Genomic DNA, 26,707 nt, shown 5'->3' on the forward strand with positions numbered 1-26,707 from the left:
AATTTGATTCAACAGACCAACCCTGTATTATAGAAGAAAATAAATCCATTGCAACAAACTGCCTCAACTCAGCCTGGTTTGAAGCAACAGTGAGGTGAATCAGTGCACCACAAAAGGTTTTAGGAGAAATGGGGCACCATGGGATTTTTTCTTATAGCAGCAGGCATGTGCAAACATAATGAGAACTATCTTTTCTAGTTGAAGCGGCATTTGCCATTAGACGACAAGTCAAGTGATGAACAGCAATACAAAAATAACTAAGTAGAATCAAATGCGCATTAGTGTCACAACCACTTCAACATTTGCATATCGAACCACAAAACCCGTCAAACAACAGTTCATGGATGAGGCATAGTATAATAACAGCACGTCAAGTAGAATGACTGGCCTCAATCACGCAACAAAGTTGAGGCATGCCAAACTCATTGACGTCATTAAAAGGCAACTTCTTGGAAATTTGGATTTATATATGTGGTATTATTAAAATTTTAGATTAAAAATGGCTAAAATAAAAAATAATACCCCTACAGACGCTCCTGAATTTTCAAGCCCTGATTCTGCAGCTGCAAGGATCCACACTGAGAATTTGGAACTGTGTCATTACAAAGTGTGAGCTTTGTTACAATGCTCTTGCAGGCAATGGAGGCTTGAACATTTCTGTAAGTAAAATTCGCTTGGCTGGGGATTACAGGCACCGAAATGTACAGAGAATGGTCAGCTTTTCGTGCAGCTGCAAAATATCCATGAATTCTGGTAAGACTAAACTCATGTTACATTTCTGTTTAAATAAGTTTCCATCAACAAAGACGTGCAATCTCAACCTACAGAAAGCAACAGTATAGCTTAGGAAAAAATCAGCCAACTTTGAGATTCAGGGGCTTCGAACAAAACTTCAAATCAACCGTCGCTGGTCATTGTGAAGGCAATGAGAACGCAGGACAAGGTGAAGATGATCGTCCCTGCAGCGAAGGCCAGGATAGCCCTCTGGGAGAAGCCCTGCTTTTCCTGGCCAGCCAGCTCGACCTCTTTCAGCAGGCCCCTGATCTTGTCGATGTCCGAGTCCTTGGCAGCATGGACCAGCCTGCTCTGGACCTCATCAAGCTTGGCCAGCTGTCTGGCTCGGTTGGCATCTCGGACGGACCAGATGAAGCCCGTCATCCTCCACAGTAGGACGCCTACGTAGATTGCCACAATGCAGTCCACACTGTAGTGGTGTCGCTCACGTATCTCCCTCTGCGCACTATGAAGGACGAGGAGCCATATCACGACGGAGATCCAGCCCCCATATGCTTCCTGCGAGGGTGAAACAGATGGAAACCGAGTTAAGATGGCACGACATCAAATTTATGTTGGGTAATTGCTCAGCTCTAGTCTTGCTCTCCCTTTTGTATTTGCTTTTGCTGAAAGTCAATGGAGCAGGTGAGCTCCCTGGCCACTGCCTGCCGTATATGGCAGCAGTGCCATGAGTAGATGGGCTGTATGCCCTGTCATGTATAGAACTAGTAGTAGATAGAGTAGTTGGTAGTTCCACTCATTGTATTATGTACTCTATGTTGACTTTTGGTGCTATATAGCATGAGGAGCAGCTGCAGCTCCAAATCAGTTCAGCAGTAACAAATTGAGTTTGTGTGTGTGCTGAGCTCTACTTCACCTTCTTCCACCTCTAGCAGGCGAGTGATTGTCCTGTGTGTGAGTATAAGCTCAGGGAGCTTACCTTGGCCATTGCTAACATGTGGGCATCAGAGCCGCATTCTGAGCGATCAGGCAGCGATGGCTGAGCAAGGGAGAGGGCGCTGGCATGCCTCTGTTGGGCGTCGGCCATCTCTGTCACCGGAGCGACACGGGGCGACGTTCGTGGTGAAGAAGACGGTGCGGGACATCGGCGGCGTGCAGTATCCTCTCGTCACCCGCAGCAACTATGCTGAGTGGGAGGTGATGATGAAGGTGATGATGAAGGCCAGGGGCCTTTGGCGGTCCGTGAGCATCAGCACCAACGACGAGCAGGAGGACCAGATGGCGATGGAGGCCATCTTGAAGGGTGTCCTGCCGGAGTTCTCCGTCGCGCTTGGCTCCAAGGAGACGGCGAAGGAGGTGTGGGACAGCTTGAAGACGATGCGGCTCGGCAACGACCGCGTCCGCAAGGCGAAGGCGCAGCAGCTCCGCCGGGAGTACGAAGCCATCGTCTTCCGCGGCGGCGAGGCGGTGGAGGACTTCGCGCTTCGGCTCACGACGATGATGAGTCAATTGGCGTTGCTGGGAGACACCATCACCGAGGAGGAGGCCGTCGCCAAGTTCCTCCGCGTCGTCCCCTCGCGCTTCACCCAGATTGCGATGTCCATTGAGACTCTGCTCGAATTCAGCGAGCTCATGATTGAGGACATCGCGAGGTGATTGAAGGCGGTGGAGGATCGCGTCGTGGACGGGCCAGCGCACGCGCCCGCCGGCAGACAGCTGCTGCTCCCGGAAGAGTAGCGGGCGACGCGAGTGCGGGAGCGGAAGACAGGAGAGGGACCCTCTGTCATAGGCAGCGGCGGCTCTAGCGGAAGAGGAAGTGGGCGCAGCAGAACTAGGAGAAGGTGCGGCGGCGGCAGCAGCACAGGTGGCGGCGGACAGGCCTCTGCCAAGGACAAGTGCCACAATCATGGCAAGTTCAGGCATTGGGCTCCAGTGCGACTTGACGAGACTCAAGCGTAGGTTCACCTCGGGAAGGAAGGCGGCGAAGGAGGAGAAGAGAGGCAGCAGTGGTACCTAGACTCCGGCACCAGCAACCACATGACCGGGGATGGCGAGGTCTTCTCCGAGCTGGACACAGGCATCATCGGGACCGTGAAGTTCGGCGACGGCTCGCGCGTGGACATTCGGGGGCGCGGCACGGTCATCTTCAAATGCCAGAACGACAAGCACCGCGCCCTCACCGATGTGTACTTCATTCCCCGCCTACGGAACAACATCATCAGTATTGGCCAGCTCGATGAGCGAGACTGCCAAGTACTGATTGATGGCGGTATCCTTCGAATCCGCAACCGCGACCATCGCCTCCTCGCCAAGGTGAAGAGAAGCTCCAACCGGCTCTACACGCTGGACTTGAAGATAGGGAGGCCCATCTACCTGGCGACGCACCACAACAACCAGGCGTGGCTCTATCTTGCCCGCTTCAGGCACCTGAGCTTTGACGCGCTGGCACGCCAAGAGATGTCCGCGGCCTGCCCAAGATCGACCACGCCAGCGAACTCTGCGACAGCTACCTTGCCGGGAAACAGAGGAGGAGCACCTTCCCCAAGACAACCAACTTCCGCGCCGAAGATCTTCTACAGCTGGTCCATGGGGACCTTTGTGGACCAATTTCGCTGGCAACGCACGGCGGAGGGCGCTACTTCCTCCTCCTGGTGGACGACTGTAGCCGCTACATGTGGCTGCACCTCCTGGCGAGCAAGGACGAGGCGGCGATGGCGATCCGGCACTTCAAGGCGCGCGTTGAGGCAGAGTCCAGGAAGAAACTCCGTGTGCTGAGGACTGGTCGTGGTGGCGAGTTCAACTCCATCGAGTTCGGCCTCTACTGAGCGGAACAAAGCGTCCAGCACCATCTCACCGCGCCATATTCCACTCAGCAGAATGGCATGGTGGAGAGGAGGAACCAAACCATCGTGGGGATGGCGCGGAGCATGCTCAAGGCAAAGAAGCTGCCGGCGGCATTCTGGGGCGAGATGGTGAGCACGGTGGTGTTCATCCTGAACCGCTCGCCGACAAAGAGTCTGAAGGGGACGATGCCATTTGAAGCCTGGCACGGACGCAAGCCGAATGTGTCCTTCCTCCGAACCTTCGAGTGCGTCGGCCATGTGAAGGAGACGAGGCCTGGGTTGAAGCTGGATGACAGGAGCAGGCCAATGGTATTCTTGGGCTATGAGCCGGGCAAAAAGGCCTACAGGCTCTATGATCCGCAAGCCCGACGGATTGTGGTGTCGCGTGATGTGATCTTCAACGAGGCAGCCAGCTGGGACTGGGAGTCCGGTGGCGAACGAGGAGAAGTAGGCGGCGGAGGCAGCCATTTCACCGTTGAGTACGAGGAGCATCACACCAGCCGAGAAGGAGAGGTGGCGGAAGAGCAAGGGGGAGCATCCCCTATCCCGGGAACAGGGGAAGCCACACTGCCGCCTTCCCCGGCGGGAGGATCCCCTGTTCCAGGAGAAGGGGAAGATGGAGGAGAAGCAGAAGGGCTGGCGGGAGTAGGTGGCACACCGACGACACCAGCCGAGGGAGTGCAGTACGTCACACCGCCACCTGTGATCTCGCCGCACCTCGACGCCAGCTACGATGGGGAGCCGGTCCAGTTCCGCTACTTGGACAACTACATCGGCAGCACAGAGGCTCCTGGCTTAGCGGCACACGAGCTGGGAGAACAAGAGCTGCACCTGGGCAGCGGGGAGGAACCGGCCACATTCAAGGAGGCGGAGCAAGACCCTCGGTGGCGGCAGGCGATGGTTGAGGAAATGGCCTCAATCGAGGAGAACAAGACATGGGCGCTCGTCAATCCGCCAGCAATTTGACGGCCGATTGGGCTCAAATGGGTCTTCAACGTCAAGCACGACAAGCAGGGCAACGTCGTGAAGCACAAGGCGAGGCTGGTGGCCAAAGGATTCGTGCAGCGCAAGGGAATTGACTTCGAGGAGGTCTTTGCCCTGGTGGTGCGCATGGAGTCTGTCCGGCTGCTGTTGGCTCTAGCGGCGACAAGGAACTGGGAGGTGCATCGAACTACAAGAAGAGGTGTACGTGCAGCAGCCGCCGGGGTTCAACGTCGCCGGAGAAAAAGGGAAGGTCTTCCGCCTTCGCAAGGCGCTCTACGGCCTGCGGCAGGCTCCGCGTGCCTGGAACACCAAGCTGGACGAGAGCCTGGTGTCTCTTCATTTCACCAAATGCGCCTCCGAGCACGCGCTCTACATCCGGCGAACGGCAGGGAAGACCCTAATCGTCGGCGTCTACGTCGGCGACCTGATCATCACCAGGCAGGAGCAGGATGACATCGCCACATTCAAGGAAGAAATGACGGTGATGTTCCGGATGAGTGACTTGGGCCTGCTCAGCTACTACCTTGGCATCGAGGTAGAGCAGAGCCATGGTGCCATCACTCTCTGCCAGAGCGCATACGCGAAGAAGCTCCTGAGCGGAACGGCATGGCGGACTTCAAGCCGTGCCAGGCACCCATGGAAGAGAAGTTGAAGCTGTTGAGGGACAACGCCGCAGAGAAGGTCGACGCCACACGGTACAGGAGCATCGTGGGCGGACTCAGGTACTTGACGCACACACGGCCGGACATCACCTTCGCCGTGGGCTATGGGCTATGTGAGCCGCTTCATGGAAGATCCGCGAGAGGACCACCTCACCGCAATCAAGCACCTCCTCCGCTACATCGCCGGGATGACAGAGCTTGGGATCACCTATCCTAAGCAAGAAGGAGAGCAACTGGAGCTGATTGGGTACAGCGACAGCGACATGGTGGGCGACATCGACGGCCGGCGTAGCACGACGGGGATCATCTTCTTCCTCGGGTCGTGCCCAGTCTCCTAGCAGTCCCAGAAGCAGAAGGTGGTGGCGCTATCTACCTACGAGGCAGAGTACATAGGGGCCGCCACCGCAAGCTGCCAAGGGGTCTGGCTAGGGAGGCTGTTGCAAGAGCTCACTGGCAAAGAGCTCCCCGCGTCGGTCCTTCTGGTGAACAACAAGTCCGCCGTCGCATTGGCTAAGAACCCCGTCCTCCACGACCGCAACAAGCATATCGACACCAAGTTCCATTTCATCCGTGACTGTGTCGATGGAGGACGCATCAAACTCGAGTACGTTGAGACTTCTCAGCAGCTCGGGGACATCCTCACCAAGCCATTGGCGCGCCTTCGGCTCCAGGAGTTGAGGAAGAAGATAGGGATTGAGGAGATCAAGGAAGAACTTCACAATTAGGGGAAGGATTGTTGGGTAATTGCTCAGCTCTTGTCTTGCTCTCCCTTTTGCTTTTGCTTTTGCTGAAAGTCAATGGAGCAGGTGAGCTCCCTGGCCACTGCCTGCCGTATATGGCAGCAGTGCCATGAGTAGATGGGTTGTATGCCCTGTCATGTATAGTACTAGTAGTAGATAGAGTAGTTGGTAGTTCCACTAATTGTATTATGTACTCTATGTTGACTTTTGGTGCTATATAGTATGAGGAGCAGCTGCAGCTCCAAATCAGTTCAGCAGCAACAAATTGAGTTTGTGTGCTGTGCTCTACTTCACCTTCTTCCACCTCTAGCAAGCGAGTGAGTGTGCTGTGTGTGAGTGTAAGCTCAGGGAGCTTACCTTGGCCATTGCTAACAATTTAGAAGTGAGGAAAATGTAATAGACAGGTTAGCATGAATTGGTGGCCTTTGGAAGGCAGTAGTCTGGTCTCTGACACAACAGGACATATGGAAAGTGTAGCACATACCGTCCATGCCATTGCAGTAAGAACAGCAACAAGCATGTGTCCACTGTACATAAGGTCATTGCAACCACCACTAGCTTTCTTCAACAGATGGTACCATGAAGGCCCTTCTCCAGGAGTTGGCCTCAGAATGTCTACCAGGAAGCTCATACGTCCCCAGTCAAGCCTATATTCATCTGGGTAAGCTTGAACAGAAGCTGTACAAATAAATAACAAGAATTTAGTCTCCACCGCCGCACAAAATTGATATACAAGTTATATGATAGGACAAATGAACTAACCATAGGCCATATCATGTGTTATGACTCTACGAATAGCATTTGAATCAGAAGCATATGGAACGTAATATTTCTGTGTCCAAGGATGAGGATGCTGAGGTATTCGATAACGAGCTGCAGCACACCAAGGTCTTGCAGATGGAAGAATAGTAGCAATGAATGTTATTGTCCGAAGCAAACGACCAATTGCCATAGTGAACATATATCTTGTGGCTATACCAAGACCAGGAGCTTTGATGCAGTCAAACAGAACTGAGAACCCCAGCATGATAAACAACATCAAATAATGGTGAAGAGTGATCACATGAGCTCTGAGTAGATTGACGATGCTTTGAGGGAGCTTCTCGTTCAGTGATAGAAGAAGCCATTGACCCGTGTCAGGAAGCGGTGCAGCCGATCTGTTAAAACCAGCGAAGACCTCAGTTTACAAGAATCTGTGCAGATTTGGAATTCAAGCATGTATATATGTAGACCAGGAGTGAGTGCACACAACTAAACTACTTAGAGAAGGTCAAAGTTAAAAAAGCCAGTACTGCTACTATCTCCTTATCAGTGGGAAGCCAAGCTCTGTCGTCTTGAGTGGAGCTCTTATCTGACTAGAAAGGCATTCAAAACTTTATTGAAGAACGGCCATTTATTGAAGAAGCCATTTTGTAACCCATAAACAAAATAGGAAGAGGGGTCCTTGACTACACAGAGGCCGGGTTGTGTTCACAAAGTATCATAAATGCAATTATAAATTAACAATTAGATGCAAATCATGCCCAAATAAACTAGTAAATGTGAGAATCCCATCAAATCATAGTTGTCTGAATTTATTACATGCATGTATTGGTGATAGCATAGGACTAAAACGTATTGGTTCAGATCACTTATGTTTATTAGATTTCGAGAGCGATGCATATTCCTAAGGAATGTACTAAGCCCCAAGCTCAAGTGATGCTTATGCCTTCCTTACCCACTAAACTTCTAGATGCTCCTTGTATATCCCAAAGATGATTGATGCTTTACTTCAACTTTAATCTTTTTAGAGTGCCAATTGCCGTTAAATCAGAACAGGACAAGCAGTCAATTATCACAAACTCACAATATCAGGAAACTTAATCTATCTAGTCAATAGCAACAACGGATCAACAAGGTTCCATTTTAACCATCCAAGAATGCTACTTTCTGCTGCAATAAGCTAGACAAGATTTTGAGCACGTTTCATGGTAACCACATACTTTGTTTTTTACTCCTACCATTACAAAGAAATTTCCCCAAGATCCCCAAACTGCAACCCTCTCCCCCTTATCTTTTACACAACGAACAGCCAAAATCTCAGCCTCGCAGCTTCAACCATTTCCCACACACACTAACAAAACCCCCTAAAGCTCGCCAATACAAGCAAAACTCTACAAAATCACACCATGTTTCCACGAATAACTCCAACTTCGTACGTTTTAGCACCACCTACCAAAACAAAGTTTGCAGCTCAAAAGCTAAAATCTCTCCGAGATCCAGTGAGCCTCGGCCCCCAAAGCAACTCAATAGGTGAGCAAAACGATGCCACGCCGGCTGCGCCCCGGCTCCCCAAGAAAACGAGAAGCACCGACCTGTGCCACTGGAGCCCCATGACGGCGGAGACGAAGCGGACGGAGATGGCCTCGCAGAGGAAGGCGGCGAGCATGAAGGCGATAGATCCCAGGAAGGGCAGCGCGGCGCGCAGCTCGGCGGACCAGTGGCGGTAGAACGGGGCGCGCGCGGCCGCCGCGAGCGCCAGCGCCGCCCAGAGCGCCGGCTGCAGCCGGTCGTGCCACGCCGGCGAGAGGTAGCGCAGGTAGTCCACGCCCACGTACGCCGCCGCCGCGATGCCCAGCCCACCGAAGCCGAGGAGCCGCCGGGTGGACGCCCGCGGCGGCTTCGGCCTCGCTGCCCTCGCCTTCGCCATGGCCGGATCGCCCGCGAGGGTCTGCGAGAGGTCACTTGGTCATGGACTGATGTCAGTGACCGGAGTACCGGACACCCGAGTTGGGAACGCTCAAAGCAAGGATCTCCGAACGCTATGTTGGGCTTGGGTGGGCTCGGGCCCTAAGCTAGGAGCCTAAAACGCACAACCCCAAACTACATTTGCCAGGCACACAGACCAGCCCAATATCTTTGAGGCTGATCACATTTCTTAGCATCCCTCCAATCACAAATAACTGATTTATTAAAAAAATCACAGTGTAGTCAATGCATCAATATCTCTTTAAATATTTCAAATTGGATTTTAGAAATATTATTTTGGCATATTTTTGCATGTGTTTCATACTAGTAATCAATTGTCAAATTAATGCTTCATACTTGTTATTTGTGAAGGAAAGGAAAAGTTCTTGTTTGTTATGCATTTTCCCTATCTCTTTTTTGGATAATGAATAATATTTCGACTAACTGTGGATATACTTCATGTACACCATTAAGTTAAAAGCAGAGATGCTTGCACAAACGCACACAAAATCTATTCCTATGAGCATGCACCTCGGAGAGAATGAGCTGGCCAATCTTACGTTTTTGTCGATGACATGTTGCCTAGAATAAATTTAGAAAAAAATATTAGCATCCATACCGAGTCAAGGACTTAAATACAGGTGAGCAAGCTTCACCATAAGGAACCTAACCAGCTGAGCTGTTGAGTCCGTTGTTGATGTTGGCTCCATCTAAATACATTTGCTTGTTATTCGATCAAACATTAGCAACTTTTAGCTACAAGATTATATGCCATGAGATTAGTGTGCTCCTCGAACCAATGCTCTCCTGATCATGAGAGATATTTAAAGGGACCATACATAACACATAGGTTAAGATTGTACAAAGATGGATATTGATTGATGCATAAAAGGCTTCATTATCAAATCATTTGCCGTCCAAAACTGAATTCGATTACTATCATTCAATTGAAAGGGACCTCACATTACTAAATAACTTTATAAAAAAACTCTGCTTTTGAATGTCTAAATTTTTTGTTCATAGCCCTCCATTAAACTCCACTTAGCTTTAAATTTCTTCATCAAAATTGTTGCTTTTGGCGCTAGAGAAAAAAAAAATACTTTGCCTTTACCAACGTGGCCTTGAGACTAGCGTCTTCTGCATCATACACCGTCGACGTGTGTCGGTCGGCTGTCACGACAAAAGCAAAACTCCACTGCCCCTGCAAAATGAACATGTTGGGAGATTATTTAAGCCTGAGCCTTTTAGGTGACAAAGCCAAGCTAATGCGCAGGTGCGAGCATTATACAAGCGCGCCGCGACCCTTTGCCTAGTGCTGTCCGTTCTGTACGTGTACCTGAGCTGGTCAGCTCCACATGCACAAGTGTATAGGTTGTACTTACCCTGCCTAAAGCTTAATGGAGGAGGTGAGATCAGAGCTGGAAAGACCAGCCATATTACCGGCTCCCTCGCCCAATCCTCATAACTAATCAGTTTAGAAATTAGCTTACCAGATCATGCTTATCATTCCATTTAATTCATGCTTGGTTACGTTCGTCCTATAAATACGTGTTCGTCTTCTCATCTCGTCAGATCAGCACGAAGCAAGTTACCCAGCTTGCTTGCGAGTGTGAGCAGCTAGCTAGCTAGCAGAGTGATCGAGCGTTGGTGAGCTGAGCTGGGAATGGCGCGGCGTCAGTGGAGCAACGGTGGCGTCGCGGTGGCGGCAGCGGTGCTCGCCGTGCTGTCCGTGCTCTGCTCGGCTCACCCGGTGCCGGGCGGCCACGGCGGCGGCGGGTTCCCGCTGCAGCCGCACTTCTACGACCACAGCTGCCCGCAGATGCAGGCGATCGTGGGCGCCATCGTGGCGAAGGCGCACGCGGAGGACCCGCGCATGGCGGCGTCCCTGCTGCGGATGCACTTCCACGACTGCTTCGTGCAGGGTTGCGACGCCTCCGTGCTGCTCGACGCCGACGGCAGCGGCCGGTTCGTCACCGAGAAGCGGTCCAACCCGAACAAGGACTCGCTCCGCGGGTACGAGGTCATCGACGAGATCAAGGCCGCCGTCGAGCACGCGTGCCCGCACGTCGTCTCCTGCGCTGACATCGTCGCCGTCGCCGCCAGGGACTCCGTCGTCCTGGTACGTGATATATGCAATTAACATATACTCCTTCTCGTTCTTCAGTACATGATGCCGTTTATTTTTTATTCCAACTTTGACTATTAATATCTATTAAACGAGTTACTAAAGTGAAATATGTAACATTATATCTATTGTCAAATGTACTTTAGATATAACTCGTCTTTTATACAAATGAAAAAAAAGTCAACGGCGATATATATATATGGAAGTATCGGATGGAGTATATAACATACACAACAAGCGGTAACTACTGCAGCGTTCTTGACTGATTTCATTGCTCCGATGATGGTGATGATGCAGACGGGCGGACCCGGCTGGGAGGTGCCGCTGGGGAGGAGGGACTCGCTGACGGCGAGCCTGAGCGGCTCCAACAACCTCATCCCGGCTCCCAACGACTCGCTCCCGACCATCATCGGCAAGTTCGCCAACCAAGGCCTCGACGTCGTCGACCTCGTCGCCCTCTCCGGTGGCCACACCATCGGCGACTCCCGGTGCGTGAGCTTCCGGCAGCGGCTGTACGGACAGAACAACAACGGGCAGGTGGACCGGACGCTGAACCCAGCGTACGCGGCGGAGCTGAGGGGGCGGTGCCCGCGGTCAGGCGGCGACCAGAACCTGTTCGCTCTGGATCCCGCGAGCCAGTTTCGGTTCGACAACCAGTACTACCACAACATCCTCGCCATGAACGGGCTGCTCAGCTCCGACGAGATCCTGCTCACGCAGGGCCGCGAGACCATGGAGCTCGTCCACCGCTTCGCCGCTAACCAGGGGCTCTTCTTCGAGCAGTTCGCCAAGTCCATGGTCAAGATGGGCAACATCTCGCCGCTCACAGGTCACGCCGGCGAGATCAGAATGAACTGCAGGAGGGTCAACCACTAAGGGTCATCCGTGGTAGCTCCATCTTTGCTTTTCTGGGTGTCTCGTGTTTCATTCTCGTTTTGCCTTCGGTAAAAAGTGTGCAGAAACAGATTGCAATTGTGTTTTATTGCTGTTTTCGGGTGGTATGTTTTCACATGTGTAATTTGCCATTGTTGTACCAAGAAATCATTCAATAAATGCCAATTGTTTGTGTCACTTGTTTCTTGTGATGGAGTCTTATGTATTTAGATGTGCATATTTCAGCCATGCCACGTTCTTTTTTTGTCTCACTTCCAGCATTAAAGCCCGGAAATTCCAAACGGCCCACGTCCTATCCAGCAAACCAAGCCTGCAGCACTCCTCGACCTTCCTTTCTTCCCCCGTGCTGAGTCTCGAGACTATGTCTTTCCTCCTCTCTCTCACCACATAATCGTCAATCAATTTGTCAAGTCTTGAGACTATGTCTAATTAGTAGTAATAGCAAGTCGACGCAAGATAGGTCGCGATTTAGGCTCAGGCACTGTCACATTCAAACATGTAAGCCCTTATCCAAATAAAACTTGAAAGATAATTGATCGTGAAAATGACATGCCTACCCATAAGCTAAGAAACAAACAATGGTGGTATACTAAAACAACTAGAGCTCTTTGTCGGATATTGTGCTCAAAATGAACTTTTCCGCGCCTCTTTACAACGTAGCACTAGGCAAACGCATGTAATTGGAATGCCTCGTTAGGGCACGAACAACGGGAGTCCTCGAGCCGTCTGTATACCTCCACGTCAGCGTAAGCATCCCACGTGTACAGATATAAATGAGGAAAGAAAATCTTGTCATCGTCTCGCGAGACAACGGCCACAGCCCATGCTCCGAATCATATCGCCGCCTGTTCTCCCGTTGTACGTGTCGTCGACAACTAGTCCCTGATCGAGTGCGGCGCACGCGCAATGCTGTCCCGGACTCCCAGTTCTCTCTTCTATCTTCCCGAGCTTCTTCGATCCTCCCAAAGCTTCCGTTCATAGCAGCCATGGTTACCCACCTCCACTTCCTCACCTCCAAACATGCCCTTATAGGATTCCACAGTGCATGACTTCAAAACACCATAAGAAAAAAATGCAGATAGAAGAGTTGCATTGGAGAGGTTTGGTAGAATATGAAAAATCTTCTCTCACTAGTAGAGAATTGACTTTCGATACGCCCCCTTTTGTCCCGATTTAAAGTTGGCTCGGGACAAAAGGGGGTGCGCCACGGTAGGCAAAAATGGAGGGGAGAACTAGTCTCGGTTGGTAATTGCAACCGGGACTAAAGGCCCCACTTTAGTCCTGGTTGCAACAGCTAGTTCCGGGACGTCGGTGGTGGGACCCTTTTGTCCCGGTTGGAGGCTCCAACCGGGATAAAAGGGTGGACCTTTTGTCCCGGTTGAAGCCTCCACCCAGGATAAAAAGTTTAGTCCCGGTTGCCAACCGGGACTAAACTTTCAACCGGGATAAAAGGTGTTCCTTTTTATCTCTGTTGGAGTTTTTAACCGGGATAAAAACTCATCCCCATTATATACCAGGACAGAGACCTTTTTTCCTCCTCCAGCCCGAGCCAGTCCAGCACATTGACAGAGAGCTGAGCTTCACCTACTCTCCGGTGGTGCCGAAGCAAGGGAGGTGCTGCCCGAAGTTTTTTCCCTCATTTTCGTGGGAATTTCACTCAGCCAACACAAGTGTTGTGAAGGTTTGCTACTTCATCCTCGTGTTATGCTTTGATTTATGCTTTGGAGATGGAAAGATTATTTGCTAGAATGTGATGAAGTAGAAAATGAAGAGGTATTTTGAGCTAGAATATGAGGGAGATTGATGTGTCATATATAGTATGCATTCTTGTACTGGTTTAAGAATGATGCTACCTTATCTAGACGGTTTATCTTATCAAATTCAATAAGGTTTTTCAAATCCATACTTGTTGAACTTGCATACCGTGTTCATCTCGGCGAGGATGTTCTCCGCCGAGCAGCAACGTAGAGGTTCGATTCTACGAGAAAGAGTGGATACGGACATCGTGATTGTGTCTCCTTTTTCGTAGCATCGAACCTCTTTCATGACGAAGTGCGGTGCCGCCTAGTTGAGGACATGCTCACGAGATGATCACGGTCTTCAAGTTCAACAACTTCTGCAGTGCTAAGATAAGAATTTTTGTACATAGATGGCTTCTGCTACTTGTTGAACTTATCAAATTCAATAAGGTTTTTCAAATCCATACTTTTTGAACTTGCATACCGTGTTCATCTCTGCGATGATGTTCTCCGCCGAGCAGCAACGTATGTCAAGAAGAAGGTTCAATTCTACGAGAAAGAGTGGATACGGACATCGTGACCGTGTCCCCTTTTCCGTAGCATCGAACCTCTTTCATGATGAACTGCGGTGCCGCTCAGTTGAGGACATGCTCGTGAGATGATCATGATCTTCAAGTTCAACAACTTATGCAGTGTTAAGGTAATAATTTTTGTACATAGATGGCTTCTGCTACTGGAGGAAGTGGCGATGATGGGGGCGATCGTGGTTCCTCTTTCGGCAAGGGGAAAATCATAGTTGGCCCTCAGCATAAGCCGAAGAAAAACAGCGCACTGGAAAAAGCAATGCTTCGTTATTTGCAGCAACGTCATGAAGAAGCTATTGCCGTGGGTCAGGAACCTACTTTTGGTGGTCGTTATGCTCCACCCTTAGTCCCGGGTGTTTCACGTCCACGTAGTACTACCATTTTAGGCAGCACAAATAAACCTAAGGATGAGGCTGGGTCAGCGGAACCTTCGTCTTCACCGCCCAAGGATGCTTAAAGTTCTCATAGATAATAACCAGTGGATGGCTTGTTGTATTGTCTCATGTTGTTTGGATCTTTAATTTAAATATGTGTATTTGGATCTTCATGTTGTTGTATTGTACCATGTTGTTTGGATTTTTAATCAATTTTCACGCGTAATCCATTGTCAAGTGTAATCCATTTTCATGCGTAATACGATGCAAATGGACCGGCAATGAATGTATAATGCAGACAGGCGGAGCAAGCTGTTTATTGATGGCTTGCATTATTTTCTCGAAGTGGCCAAAGCGAACAAGCCAGAGAATGGGTTCGTATGCTGTCCATGCTTCCAATGCAATAACAAGAAGGAGTATTCAAAGGATTCCTGGGGGACTATTCACAGCCACTTGTTTAAATACGGTTTCATCCCTAACTATTTGGTTTGGACCAAGCACGGTGAACGAGAAGTCGTAATGGAAGATAGCAAGGAGAAGGAGGAAGATGACACCATTCCGGACTGGGTTGCAGGCCAAGCTTTTGCAGGTACTACAATGGGCGAGGCTAATGAAGATGAGTTTGTAGAAAATGGCCCTACTGATGACCTTGGTCAGGTGATACGAGATGCACATAGAGATTGCGAAACTGAGAAAGAAGCAGCAAAGTTGCAGCGCATGATAGATGATCACCAAAAATTGTTGTACCCAGGTTGCCAGCAGGGCCATAAAAAACTAGGTATGACACTAGAATTTGTGCAATGGAAGGCAAAAAATGGTGTGTCCGATAAGGCATTTCAGGGGATGTTGAACATTGTCAAGAAGATTTTTCCCGAGAATAATGAATTACCATCCACAACATATGAAGCTAAAGAAATTATTTGCCCTCTCGGATTGGATGTTCAAAAGATACACGCATGCCCTAATGACTATATCCTCTATTGTGGTGATGAATACGAGAAATTGGATGATTGTCCTGTCTGCGAAGCGCTGCGGTATAAGATCAGGCGAGATGATCCTGGTGATGTTGAGGGGCAGTCTTCCCAAGAAGAGAGTTCCCGCGAAGGTGATGTGATATTTCCCTATAATACCACGCTTGAAGCGCTTGTTCAGGAACAAGGCGAATGCTAAGTTGATGCGATGGCACAAAGAAGAATGTATGGAAGATGAGATGTTGCGACACCCCGCAGATGGGGCCCAGTGGAGATCAATTGATAGAGCATTCCCGGACTTTGAAAGTAAAGCAAGGAACATAAGGTTTGGTTTAAGTACGGATGGATTCAATCTATTCGGTGAGTTGAGTAGTGGCCATAGTACTTGGCCTGTGACCCTATGTATGTTCAACCTTCCTCCTTGATTGTGCATGAAGCGGAAGTTCATTATGATGCTGGCGCTTATCCAAGGCCCAAAACAACCCGGCAATGACATTGATGTGTACCTAAGACCGTTGGTTGATGACTTTTTACAGCTCTGGAAGGAAGAAGGTGTACATGTGTGGGATGAGGATAGACAAGAGATCTTTAATCTACGAGCATTGTTGTTCGTAACCATCAATGATTGGCCTGCACTGAGTAACCTTTCGGGATAGACAAATAAGGGATATCGAGCCTGCACCCACTGTTTAGACGACATAGACAGCATGTATTTGAAGCACCGTAAGAAGGCCGTCTATATGGGTCATCGTCGATTTCTCCCTGCTCACTACCAGCTGAGAAAGAGCGGGATGCATTTCAAAGGGGCGTCAGACCATCGTAAAAAATCTGCACACCGTAATGGAAAGCATGTCTTCGAGATGATAAAGGATGTGTTGGGGGGAAATATCAACGATCCCCTAACACACTGCTTAAAGAAGCAAACATGAAGGCCCAGGCCCACCTAAGCATGATCAAATCTCCGCCTCGCCCGACCTAGGTGCCAGGATCGGGAGCGCCCGACCCCCCTCCGCAAGGTTTCCGCCTCACCCGACCACGACCCCAGGGTCGGGGGCGCCCGACCTCCCTTCGCAAGGTTTCCGCCTCGACCGACCCCAAGTGGAGGGGTCAGGCGCACTGGGGCCCACGAGGTCGGGAACCCCCTCGGATGCGGTCCACATGGGCAAGACAGACAAATCTTGCGGGTCCCCCCGTTGGCCTCGCCATAAATGCGCCACAGATTTGGCAGAAGGCAGGGCGACCGCGCCCCTCACGCAACCTGGCGCAAGTACCCGTGCACGACCATCCCGTGCAGGCTACAGTGCCGGCAGCCGGCTCCCATTCGCCGCAGGGTACTCATGGCCTGCGCCGACCGGGGCAAAGGAGAGAGCGGCCTGTCCTCGGGTCCCACACACCCTCGGGACCCGCGCACCCAGCAGCGCAGATGTGACGCTCTCCCTCTCAGCAGACATCGCCTGAGCAGCGGCATCCACCGTCCTCCCTAACAGACGCTGGGGTAACGACGGAGCACCCTCATCATGGCTTGCTACCTACGAGCATCGAAGTAGCTATATGCAGGGGGTAACAACACTTGGCACAGGGCGAATTCCTCCTCCGGCATGCACGCCAACACTCGTCAAGGGCCGGCAGAGGCAACGGACGCCTAGGATCTGGCCCCTCCTTCCTGCCATACCTTTTACCTTTCTACGCTTTACTCTTTACCATCCTCTTTACCCGATCCCAATTGTAACTCCGGCCATCCCCTTGCGATATAAAAGGAGGAACCCAAGACCGGGGAAAAGGGATCGGGAGATCGAAAAACAGACGGGGAGATCGGAGGATCGCTCATTCAGCTTCTTCTCCCACACACCATAGTACACTACAACTCTCCCTGAGAGCGCAAAAACCAAAGAGACTTGGGACCTGTCCCTCTCTCGCCAATCTGTAACCCCCTACTACAGAACCCCCGCGTGGGCAACACGAGCATCCTTGATACTGGACGTAGGGCTTCCTTTGCCCGAACCAGTCTAAATCTGTGTCTCCCACGCCACCATCTGAGGCTCACGCGCATAAAAGAAATTTACTAGTCTAAGTCTTGATCCGCTGATCTTGACAACGACAGTTGGCGCGCTAGGTAGGGGACCTTTGCGCGTGCATCTCCAGCCCCAGATGGCCAATCACGATAGCGGCTTTGCTCTGGGCTCCCTGATCCGTTTCGGGAGCCTGGACTTCCTGGCCACCGGGAAAGGGATCGAGCTGATCCCTGTCCACGTCCTGCCCGCTCGTCCCGCTGCCCTCAGCCCCGCCGCCAGGACGGCGGCGAGCGGCTGGTCGCCCGCCAGAAGGACCTCACTAGAAGGATGGCTCTTCGGGCTACGCAACGCCACGGGGGCTCACGGTCGCCTCCTAGCGCGGACCTTGACCACGTCGCCCGCAAGCAACGAGCTCGTGGGCGCGGCAAGGACAATCTCCGACACTGGCTCCAGTAACAAGAGTTCCCGCCCCTCGCGCGAGTGCCTTATGGTTGACGCGCACTCCAAGGGGTCCAATGGCGATGGTGCCGAGGGGAGGCAACGCGCTCCCCCCTCGCACGCAGCAGCTACAACTGGGGCCTTACCTAGGGCCCCAGAGTGCTCTTGGCAACCGGAAGCGCACGTGGGCGCTCGCCAAGAAGTAGAGCACCCCCACCACGAGGGGGGAGCGCGACAACGGGCGCGCGACGTCCAGGAACGCATCTGTGCGGATGGAGAACGTCCGCCGCTCTTTGCCCGCGCTAGCCAGAACGTCGCCACCGCGGCGGTGTTACTCCAACAGCTCCCCGAGCCAGCGACGCCCGAGGAGCGACGGGCACGCCAAGAGATGCGCAACCTGCTCAAGTGCGCCGCCGTCCAGCAGGCGGAAAGTTCAGCGTCTCGACGACGCGGCCAGAACGCTAGTCGGGCGACGCAAGGCGCGCCCCCGGAACGGCGGGGGGAATCTGTCCATCAACCCCCTCCGGGGGCGAATCCGGCTGCAACCGCCCGACGAACACCGCCACCCGCGGTAGGCGAGGCCGGTCCGTCCACCAACGCGTCGGTCTCGTCCGTGACGCCCGCGACACCCTGAACGCGCGGAGACGCTCCCGCGCGGACAGGGGGGACGGGGCAGATCGAGGCTACCACGTTCACCGTGGCGGGCGCTACGACAGCGGGGAAGACCGCAGTCCGAGCCCCGGAGCGGCCGGACCTTGGGCCTTCTCCACGCGCATCCTAAATGCGCCCTTTCCGCCGCGCTTCAGGCAACCCACGAGCGTGGCCAAATACTCGGGGGAGACCAATCCTGGAGTATGGCTCAGCGATTACCGGCTTGCATGTCAAGCCGGCGGGGCGGACGACGACCTGTTCATCATCCGCAACTTACCCCTTTTTCTGGCAGACTCCACGCGAGCCTGGCTGGAACATATCCCTTCAGGACGCATCCGCAACTGGAACGACCTGAAAGAAGTTTTCGTAGGAAACTTCCAAGGGACGTACACACGCCCTGGCAACTCCTGGGATCTCCGGAGCTGCCGCCAGGGGGCGGACGAGTCCCTCCGGGACTACATCCGACGCTTCTCCAGAAAGCGCACCGAGCTCTCCAACGTCGCCAACGCCGACATCATAGGAGCCTTCCTAGCAGGGACCTCTTGCCGGCCCCTCGTCCACGAGCTAGGGCGCCAAGGCCCGCGAACCACGGAAGAGCTCCTCAACATCGCCACTAGCTACGCCTCTGGCGAAGAGGCTGTCGGAGCGATCTTCGATCGTTCCAAGGGCAAGGCGAAACGGGAGGAGGACGCCGACGAAGGCACCTCCAACCGCCAGCAGCAGAAGAAGAAGGGCAAGCAGCGGCGCGAGGCCCCCCTCATGGCCGCGGTCGAACGCAAGCGGGGGCAGCCACCCCCCGAAGGCGCTCTCGGCTTCTTCGACAAGCTGCTCGAGGGACCGTGCCCGAACCACGAGTTCCCCGTCAAGCATGCCTACAAAGACTGTAACCTCATGAAGAGGTTCTTTGTGGGCAATCCGGTGAAAGGAGACCGGAAACGGAAGCCCGACGAAGAAAAGAAGGGCGACGAAGAGAAGGAAGACGGCTTTCCTAAGGTCGACGGCTGCTTCATGATCTTCGGGGGCTCTGCGGCGTACGACACCAAGCGCCAGCAAAAGCTGGAGCGCCGGGAGGTCTACGCGGCCGAGCCTGCGACTCCAGCCTTCCTCGATTGGTCCGGATCGGCCATCACCTTCGATAGGTCCGACCACCCTGGACGCGTCCGGCATCCAGGGCGCTACCCTCTCGTCGTCGACCCCATCGTCGGCACGACGCGTCTTACCAAGGTGCTCATGGATGGGGGTAGCAGCCTCAACCTCCTCTACGCTGAGACCCTCGACGCCATGGGGATCCATCACTCCCGTCTCCGTCCTAGCAAGGCACCCTTCCATGGCGTCGTGCCAGGGAAGCAAGCAACGCCTCTCGGGCAGATCGACCTGCCCGTCACATTTGGGACCCCTTCCAACTATAGGAAGGAGGTCCTCACCTTCGAGGTGGTAGGGTTTCGCGGAACCTACCATGCCATCTTGGGACGGCCATGCTACGCGAAGTTCATGGCAATCCCCAACTACACCTACCTCAAGCTCAAGCTGCCAGGGCCCAACGAGGTCATCACCGTCGGCACAACCTTCCAGAAGGCGTACGAGTGCGACGTCGAATGCTGCGAGTACGCCGCGGCCATCACCGTCTCGGGCGACGTGGCGGTCCAGCTTGAGGAGAGGATCGAGGACCGGCTCGACGCTACGCAGTCAGGTACATCCTTTGAGCCCACCGAAGGTGTCAAGGAAGTCCCTCTTGACCCCGGCAGTTGTGGCGGAACCGCCCAACTTAAGCTGGTTTAAGTGCGGCTAATCGCTGTCGGAACAGCAATTATCCGAAACGCACCTAAAACAGCGTAAGTCCGGTAGTCCGTCGAGTGTCCCTAGGACTCCTCGAAGGATCCACGGCGTGTCTCATAACTATACATCAGGATAATATCCGCGATGGGATAATATCAACAAACATTACATTTTTACATACATAATTAAGAGGTACGAGTTATTACAAGACATAAGTTGAGGCAAACTTAGTGATGCAGTGTTAGACAAGCTCTAAGATTAAACATAAATAGTTCAGGAGAGGATGCGTCGATAAACTGTTTTCTAGAGTATTGTGAGACTCAGGTCAATACTCTAGGTCTTCGGGGTCTCCTCCTCGGTAGCCTCCTGTGGAGCTTCTGAAAGATAACCACAAGGGGAAAACCCTGAGTACGGGGTACTCAGCAAGTCTTACCCGACTAACCAATATAATAATTTTTCTTTGGAATGCATGTCAGCCTTTGGGTGTGCTTGGTTGATACAATTTTGCCGAAAAAGCTTACTACGAGTGAGGCCTTAGTTTTATCTTTTATTTTAGTTAAGTCATTACCTAACCCTTCTAGCTGATAACAGAAGTAAAACAATCATAACTGTTAAATCATACAGTACTTGGCAACAGGAGATTTTATATCGCATGAGTTTATACTACGATGCTCAACAGTGATCAAGTGCATTCGTAACCGAGAATTGCGGCGATCCGGATCTAATTACATCCTGCAGGAGAGTACCCCGATCACCAGCATTATACGACTGTCCAGGTCGTACTAACAACCTCTCGATTAGCAAAGTCAATGATTAGGAATACAACTACCCGGACCCAGGGATGCACCCCCACATGGGACCCCACGTCTGGCCTGATCTCCATGTGAGTTTCAGGCTACACCCCTGCCAATCTCCAGCACGTCAAGCGCGGGTACGAAGCATTCCTGATCATAGAATTTACTAACCTACTGGGCTTTACTGGTCCCATACCCAGTAAGTGATCAGATGTTTATCACTTGATCAACGGTTAAGACACGAATCGGGCCTTAACCAGATTAATCTAGCAGACAGAACTACATCTCTAGCTTCTGTCCGTTTTCATATTCCAGATTATCCTTCATAAGCAACATGTATGACTTAAGAGTTTTCCTTAAGGTTGGTAAACCAATCATGTAAGCAAGTAAGCAATTCTACACTTGGGTAGTTTCTAGGATTTGAACAAGTGGCAAAGATGTCCTTAAATCAAGGCATGATCATACGCAATAATAGGTTTCAATCAATTCCTAGACTTAGTGCATACAATAAGCAAATAACCTATGACTAGTCACATAAAATAACGACTCCAAAATAGATAGGTATAAATGCACCGGGGCTTGCCTTGATCGTTAAAAAGATTAGTAGAAGCCGACGGATTTGCTTCACAGGGAACAAATTCAAACACTTCGTCGGACTCCAAGGGTCCTTCTGAAAATTCCCAGTAATCCTCTTCTGGTGCTTCTGGATCTACGGCACAATATATGCAGGGGTTAGAATGCAAACTTTTTAAATATCAGACTATACAACTTTCCTTCATGATAAAGTTGCAAACCAACAAGGACTATACGACTTATCATGATAAAGTTGTAAGTCAACACACAAAAATCTAAAAAGATTAACCTATATTTTTATTTTTCTCATTTAACCCTTCCTATAGCTTTTTCTTTTAATTTTTGATAAAGTGGTAAATATTTTCTAACTTGAAAAATCTACTCTCCTATGGTTTAAGAATTATTTGTGATTGATAAAGCATTATTCATATTTTTTTATACATTTTATAAATAATAAGTATTTATTTAATTACCTTAAAAGGAAGGCATTAAATAAATACCTGAATTTTTATTATTTTCCTAGGGTGTAAAAATTTTAATGCATAAAGGAAAATAAAACAAGCCTAACAAAATTGGTTTCACTAATTTTGGACACCTACAAATTTCTGTGATTAAAATGGTGTAAAACGAATTTAAACGGATTAAATTACTAAAGGAAATCTAATTTTTTTCCGAAAATTGCCCGAAAAACTTTTCTTACTCACCCACGCTCTACCCTCTCTCACGCACGCTGGGCCCCACGGCGCGGACCCCACCTTCCTATTCATTTCTACCCGCCGGCTCTTCTCTTCCCCCTGACGGGCCCCCGCGGGCCGATTTTTCTTTTCTTTCTTCTTTGGCAGCCCAGCACCGGCCCACGGCCTCTTTTCTTTTTCCTTCTTTTTCTCCGCGACACCGGCCTGCTACTGCCTTGGGCCTCCGGCCTTTTTCTCCGATTCCCGCCGATCACGCGCTGCTACGGGCCTCCATGCGCCGGCCCAATCGGCGACTGCGCCGTTCCGGCCTCCTTCCGCTCAGCTGACCCGCGCGCTACTGGGCCTCTACGACGCACCGCGGCCCAGCCACCGCTTGCGTCGCACCGGCCTGCCTTTCCCCCTCCTCCTCTGATGCGCGGGCCCAAGCGCCTAGCGCTTTCTTCTTCCTCCCGCCAAGACACACCCGCGACAGGGGGCGGCGCGGCTCGCCGGCCGGCGCCCTCCCGGCGGCGGGGCTAGATCACGACTCCAACCCTAGACCTACATGACCTCGTGCGCGGCAACAGCTCCCCGGGAGATGGCCGGAGCCATCCCCTCCACGGCGACAGGCGGCGACCCCCTCGGCCGGCCGTGGCTTTTCGCGACATCAACTTAACCAACTCAAACGACTACTTCTACTCCGTCCTAGGACCCTAAGGACGCGACTACAACTACTCAGGAAGAAAGAGATATAGCGCAAGGTGGTTCTCACCATGAGCGGGCGGCGCGACGGTGGCGGACAGAAGCGGCGGTGAGCACGGCTATCCCGGCAAGGATGTGGGACAACGACTGGCTCAGGGTGTAGCTGGGGTGTCTGTGGAGGAGTGGGCGAGAGGAATTGACGGGAGACGAGTTGTGGCGGCGGAATTTTGCTTGGCGGTGAAGCTTGACAGAGGGGAGCGGGCGGCGGTAAAAAGGGGAGGCAGTGAAACGGTGGCGCGGGAACAGTAAACATTCAAGCGTTTAACCCCTCGCATGGACGACATCATGGCCTACCCGTAGGCTTGCATGGTGAGGAGGTGGCCTAGCTAGTTGCCCTGGCGGTCGACCGACGACGGCGGCGACGACACGTCCGGAGCTCTGTCACCGCCCGTGACCTTCAGAGCCGCGTCGTGGTTGATCTTTGATCCAACGGCACACCGATGCTCAAAGAAAGTTACAGATAAACTCAAATTCTCCATCTTTTGTTTTGGCTCCATCCCGAGATAATCATCAAACCAGTGGAAATTTGGAGATGTTGCTCGAGTTGGTTCTGAAATCGACTGAATCAGATGTTCAGGTCGTCAGTTATCGACAGTAGTGTCGATCTCACTTGTCAATCCAATTCAGTGGCCTAAACCTTGTTTTTCCAATCCAACTTCTACCCAAACATGTTCTACTATGTCCCAATGTTCCATTTTGCTCATGAACAAGTACCTTTCTTGATCCACTTTGCTCTGAATTTGAGCTCCAAGTCGATGCTTGGCTGTCATTCAGACTTAGTAAAAATTCAGAGTTTCAGTCAACTTATGGTTTTGTGCTGACTTTGGGCTGGAATTTGACCTCCTTCCTGTTACTGATCTTGGACAACAACACCCAAATCTTGTAGTCCAAAGTTCACACTTCAATATGGTATAGTTGTCATGGTGCACTTAGTTGCAAAATTCTCCAGAAATGAATTTTGAAAACAGACATTGCGGCTGTTTTTCTGAACTACTGTTTTCGGACGGTGAACAGTAAACAGCAATTCTTCTTTTTCTTTTTCTTTCTCTAATTCTTTTGTGATAATTAGCACTAATCTGGTTCCAACTTTCTGATCCCTTAATTCTAAATACTCTTACACTTGTATTCCACATATTTGACAAATTTGCTGAATTTCAAATTTGAATTTCAAATTTCGGTCAAAATTTGGCCGAATTTGATCTTTTTGCCAATTGTTTTTCTTTTTCTTTTGGATTTCTTTCCAATTTCCCATAGTTACTTTGATATTTCAAATGGCAACTATTACAGCCTCTCCCCCTTAACAGAATCTCGTCCCGAGATTCCCGAGGTTAAATCCTTGGTTTTTGGAATGGAAAGGAAACTACGTCAGGTCATTTACTCCTTCTTTTTCTGTACAAGGATAGTGGGGTGGTGGTCCTTGTTTATCTATTCCTGACGGTTTCAAATAATTCCAGATACTTAGACTCTAGGTCTTCCGCTTTTTCCCAAGTAGCTTCGTCCGGAGTATGATTTTTCCATTGCACTTTATAAAACGTGATACTTCGAGTTCGGGTATCGCGTGTCTTTTGATCCAGAATTTTAATAGGTTTCTCTTCATATGTTAGATCCAGTTCGAGCTCAATTTCTGGATCCTCTAAAATTTCTTCTGGGACTCTTAGGCACTTCTTAAGCTGAGATACATGAAATACATCATGTATAGAAGCAAGTTGGTCTGGCAATGACAGCTTATATGCCACGGGACCTTTTTGTTCCAGAATTTCATAGGGACCAATATATCTCGGGGCTAGCTTACCTTTTACTCCAAAGCGCTGTACGCCTTTCATTGGGGATACCTTTAAGTATACAAAATCTCCAGCATAAAATTCCAAGAACCGTCTTCTTTTGTCTGAATAACTCTTTTGCTGGGACTGAGCTACTTCTAAGTGCTTGCGAATTTTCTGGACCTTTTCCTCGGTTTCCATAACCAAGTCCGATCCCAGGTGTGTCCTTTCTCCTACTCCTGACCAATTTAGAGGAGTTCGGCATCTTCGACCATACAAGGCTTCGAAAGGTGCCATTTTAATGCTAGCTTGATAGCTATTATTATAGGAGAACTCGGCTAGGGGTAAACATTCATCCCATAGCTTAGAGAAGGTAAGGACACATGCTCTTAACATGTCTTCTAAAATTTGATTGACCCTCTTTGTCTGTCCTCCAGTTTGAGGATGATAAGCAGAACTTCTAATGAGGGTAGTACCCATGTCTTTTTGTAATCGTTCCCAGAATCTAGAAACAAACTGGGAACCTCGATCGGAGATAATGGTTTTTGGCACTCCGTGCAAGGATACAATCCGGGCTATATAGAGTTTGGCATATGTCGACACGTGGTAAGTAGTCTTGACTGGAATAAAGTGAGCTAACTTAGTAAGGCGGTCGACAATAACCCAGATGGAATCATACCCCTTAGAAGTGGTAGGTAATCCTACTATGAAATCCATAGAAATATCTTCCCATTTCTAGACAGGAATTTCTGAGGGTTGTAACAAACCTGCTGATTTCTGTAGTATGGGTTTAACTCTTTGGCAAGTGTCACATTCTGACACATATTTTGCAATTTCAGGTTTCATTTTGGCCCACCAAAATCGTTGCTTTAAATCTTGGTACATTTTATTGGTTCCGGGATGAATGGAGAACTTGGACGAATGTGCTTCTTCTAGGATTAATCTCCTTAGGTTCTCATCTTCTGGGACTACTATCCTGTTCTTGAAATGTAGCCCTCCGTCTTCTTCTTGATTAAGTTCAGGAATCTTTCCGTCGGCTTTTTGCTGATAAAGTGCTTTAATCCACGGGTCTTCTTTTTGGGCTGTTATGATTCTTTCTTTTAGGGTATCTTGAACCATAATATTCTGGAGGGTGCCTTGTTTTACTATTTCCAAACTTAATTCTCCCATTTCTTCGCACAGGGTCTTCAGGTTAGACTGGACGGTAGTGCAATGGCATTGGGCCTTTCTGCTCAAGGCGTCGGCCACCACATTAGCTTTACCAGGATGGTAATGAATCTCTAGTTTATAGTCTTTAATCAGTTCTAGCCACCGCCTTTGCCTCATGTTTAAGTCCATCTGAGTGAAGATATACTTCAAGCTCTTGTGGTCAGTAAAGATAGACATTCACTACCTAAAAGATAGTGTCGCCATATCTTTAGTGCATGTACTACGGCAGCAAGCTCTAAGTCATGAGTAGGGTAATGCTCTTCATGACGCTTCAACTGACGAGAAGCATAAGCAATAACCCTGCCTTGTTGCATTAGAACACACCCGATGCCTGTTCCTGAGGCATCGCAGTATACATCAAAGGGTTTTTCTATGTCAGGTTGAGCTAGTACTGGGGCTGTAGTCAATAATTTCTTCAAGATTTGGAATGATTCTTCACACTCAGGTTTCCATTCAAATTTCGTGTCCTTCTTTAATAACTCGGTGATTGGCTTAGAAACCTTAGAGAAATTGGGAATGAATCTACGGTAATAGCCAGCCATTCCCAAGAAGCTTCTTACTTCATGAACAGAAGTTGGCGATTTCCAATCCAGTATATCCTTGACTTTTCCGGGATCTACTTCAATTCCTTTTTCGGACAGTATGTGCCCAAGGAATGGAACCTTCTTTAACCAAAATTC

General features: G+C 50.5%; 2 protein-coding genes and 1 pseudogene across 2 annotated transcripts; 2 read left to right on the top strand and 1 right to left on the bottom strand.

The window, feature by feature from the left end:
* Positions 1-552: 552 nt before the first annotated feature.
* Positions 553-8,727, bottom strand: LOC101785138. The gene is made up of 4 exons (XM_004968671.2): positions 8,319-8,727; positions 6,727-7,121; positions 6,449-6,642; positions 553-1,293 (listed from the first exon to the last, which is right to left on the bottom strand). Exons 1-4 carry the CDS (start codon positions 8,651-8,653, stop codon positions 898-900), a joined length of 1,320 nt encoding a protein of 439 aa, XP_004968728.1. The 5' UTR covers positions 8,654-8,727; the 3' UTR covers positions 553-897.
* Positions 8,728-10,193: 1,466 nt separating this feature from the next.
* LOC101785533 (peroxidase 72) lies at positions 10,194-11,887 on the top strand. Its single transcript, XM_004968672.2, has 2 exons — positions 10,194-10,810; positions 11,114-11,887. Exons 1-2 carry the CDS (start codon positions 10,355-10,357, stop codon positions 11,690-11,692), a joined length of 1,035 nt encoding a protein of 344 aa, XP_004968729.1. The 5' UTR covers positions 10,194-10,354; the 3' UTR covers positions 11,693-11,887.
* A 2,805-nt stretch (positions 11,888-14,692) lies between these two features.
* The window catches only part of LOC111257286, a 32,448-nt pseudogene continuing 20,433 nt past the window's right edge, over positions 14,693-26,707 (top strand).

The sequence above is a fragment of the Setaria italica genome, chromosome V (assembly GCF_000263155.2).
Source record: "Setaria italica strain Yugu1 chromosome V, Setaria_italica_v2.0, whole genome shotgun sequence".
Lineage (NCBI taxonomy): Eukaryota > Viridiplantae > Streptophyta > Magnoliopsida > Poales > Poaceae > Setaria > Setaria italica.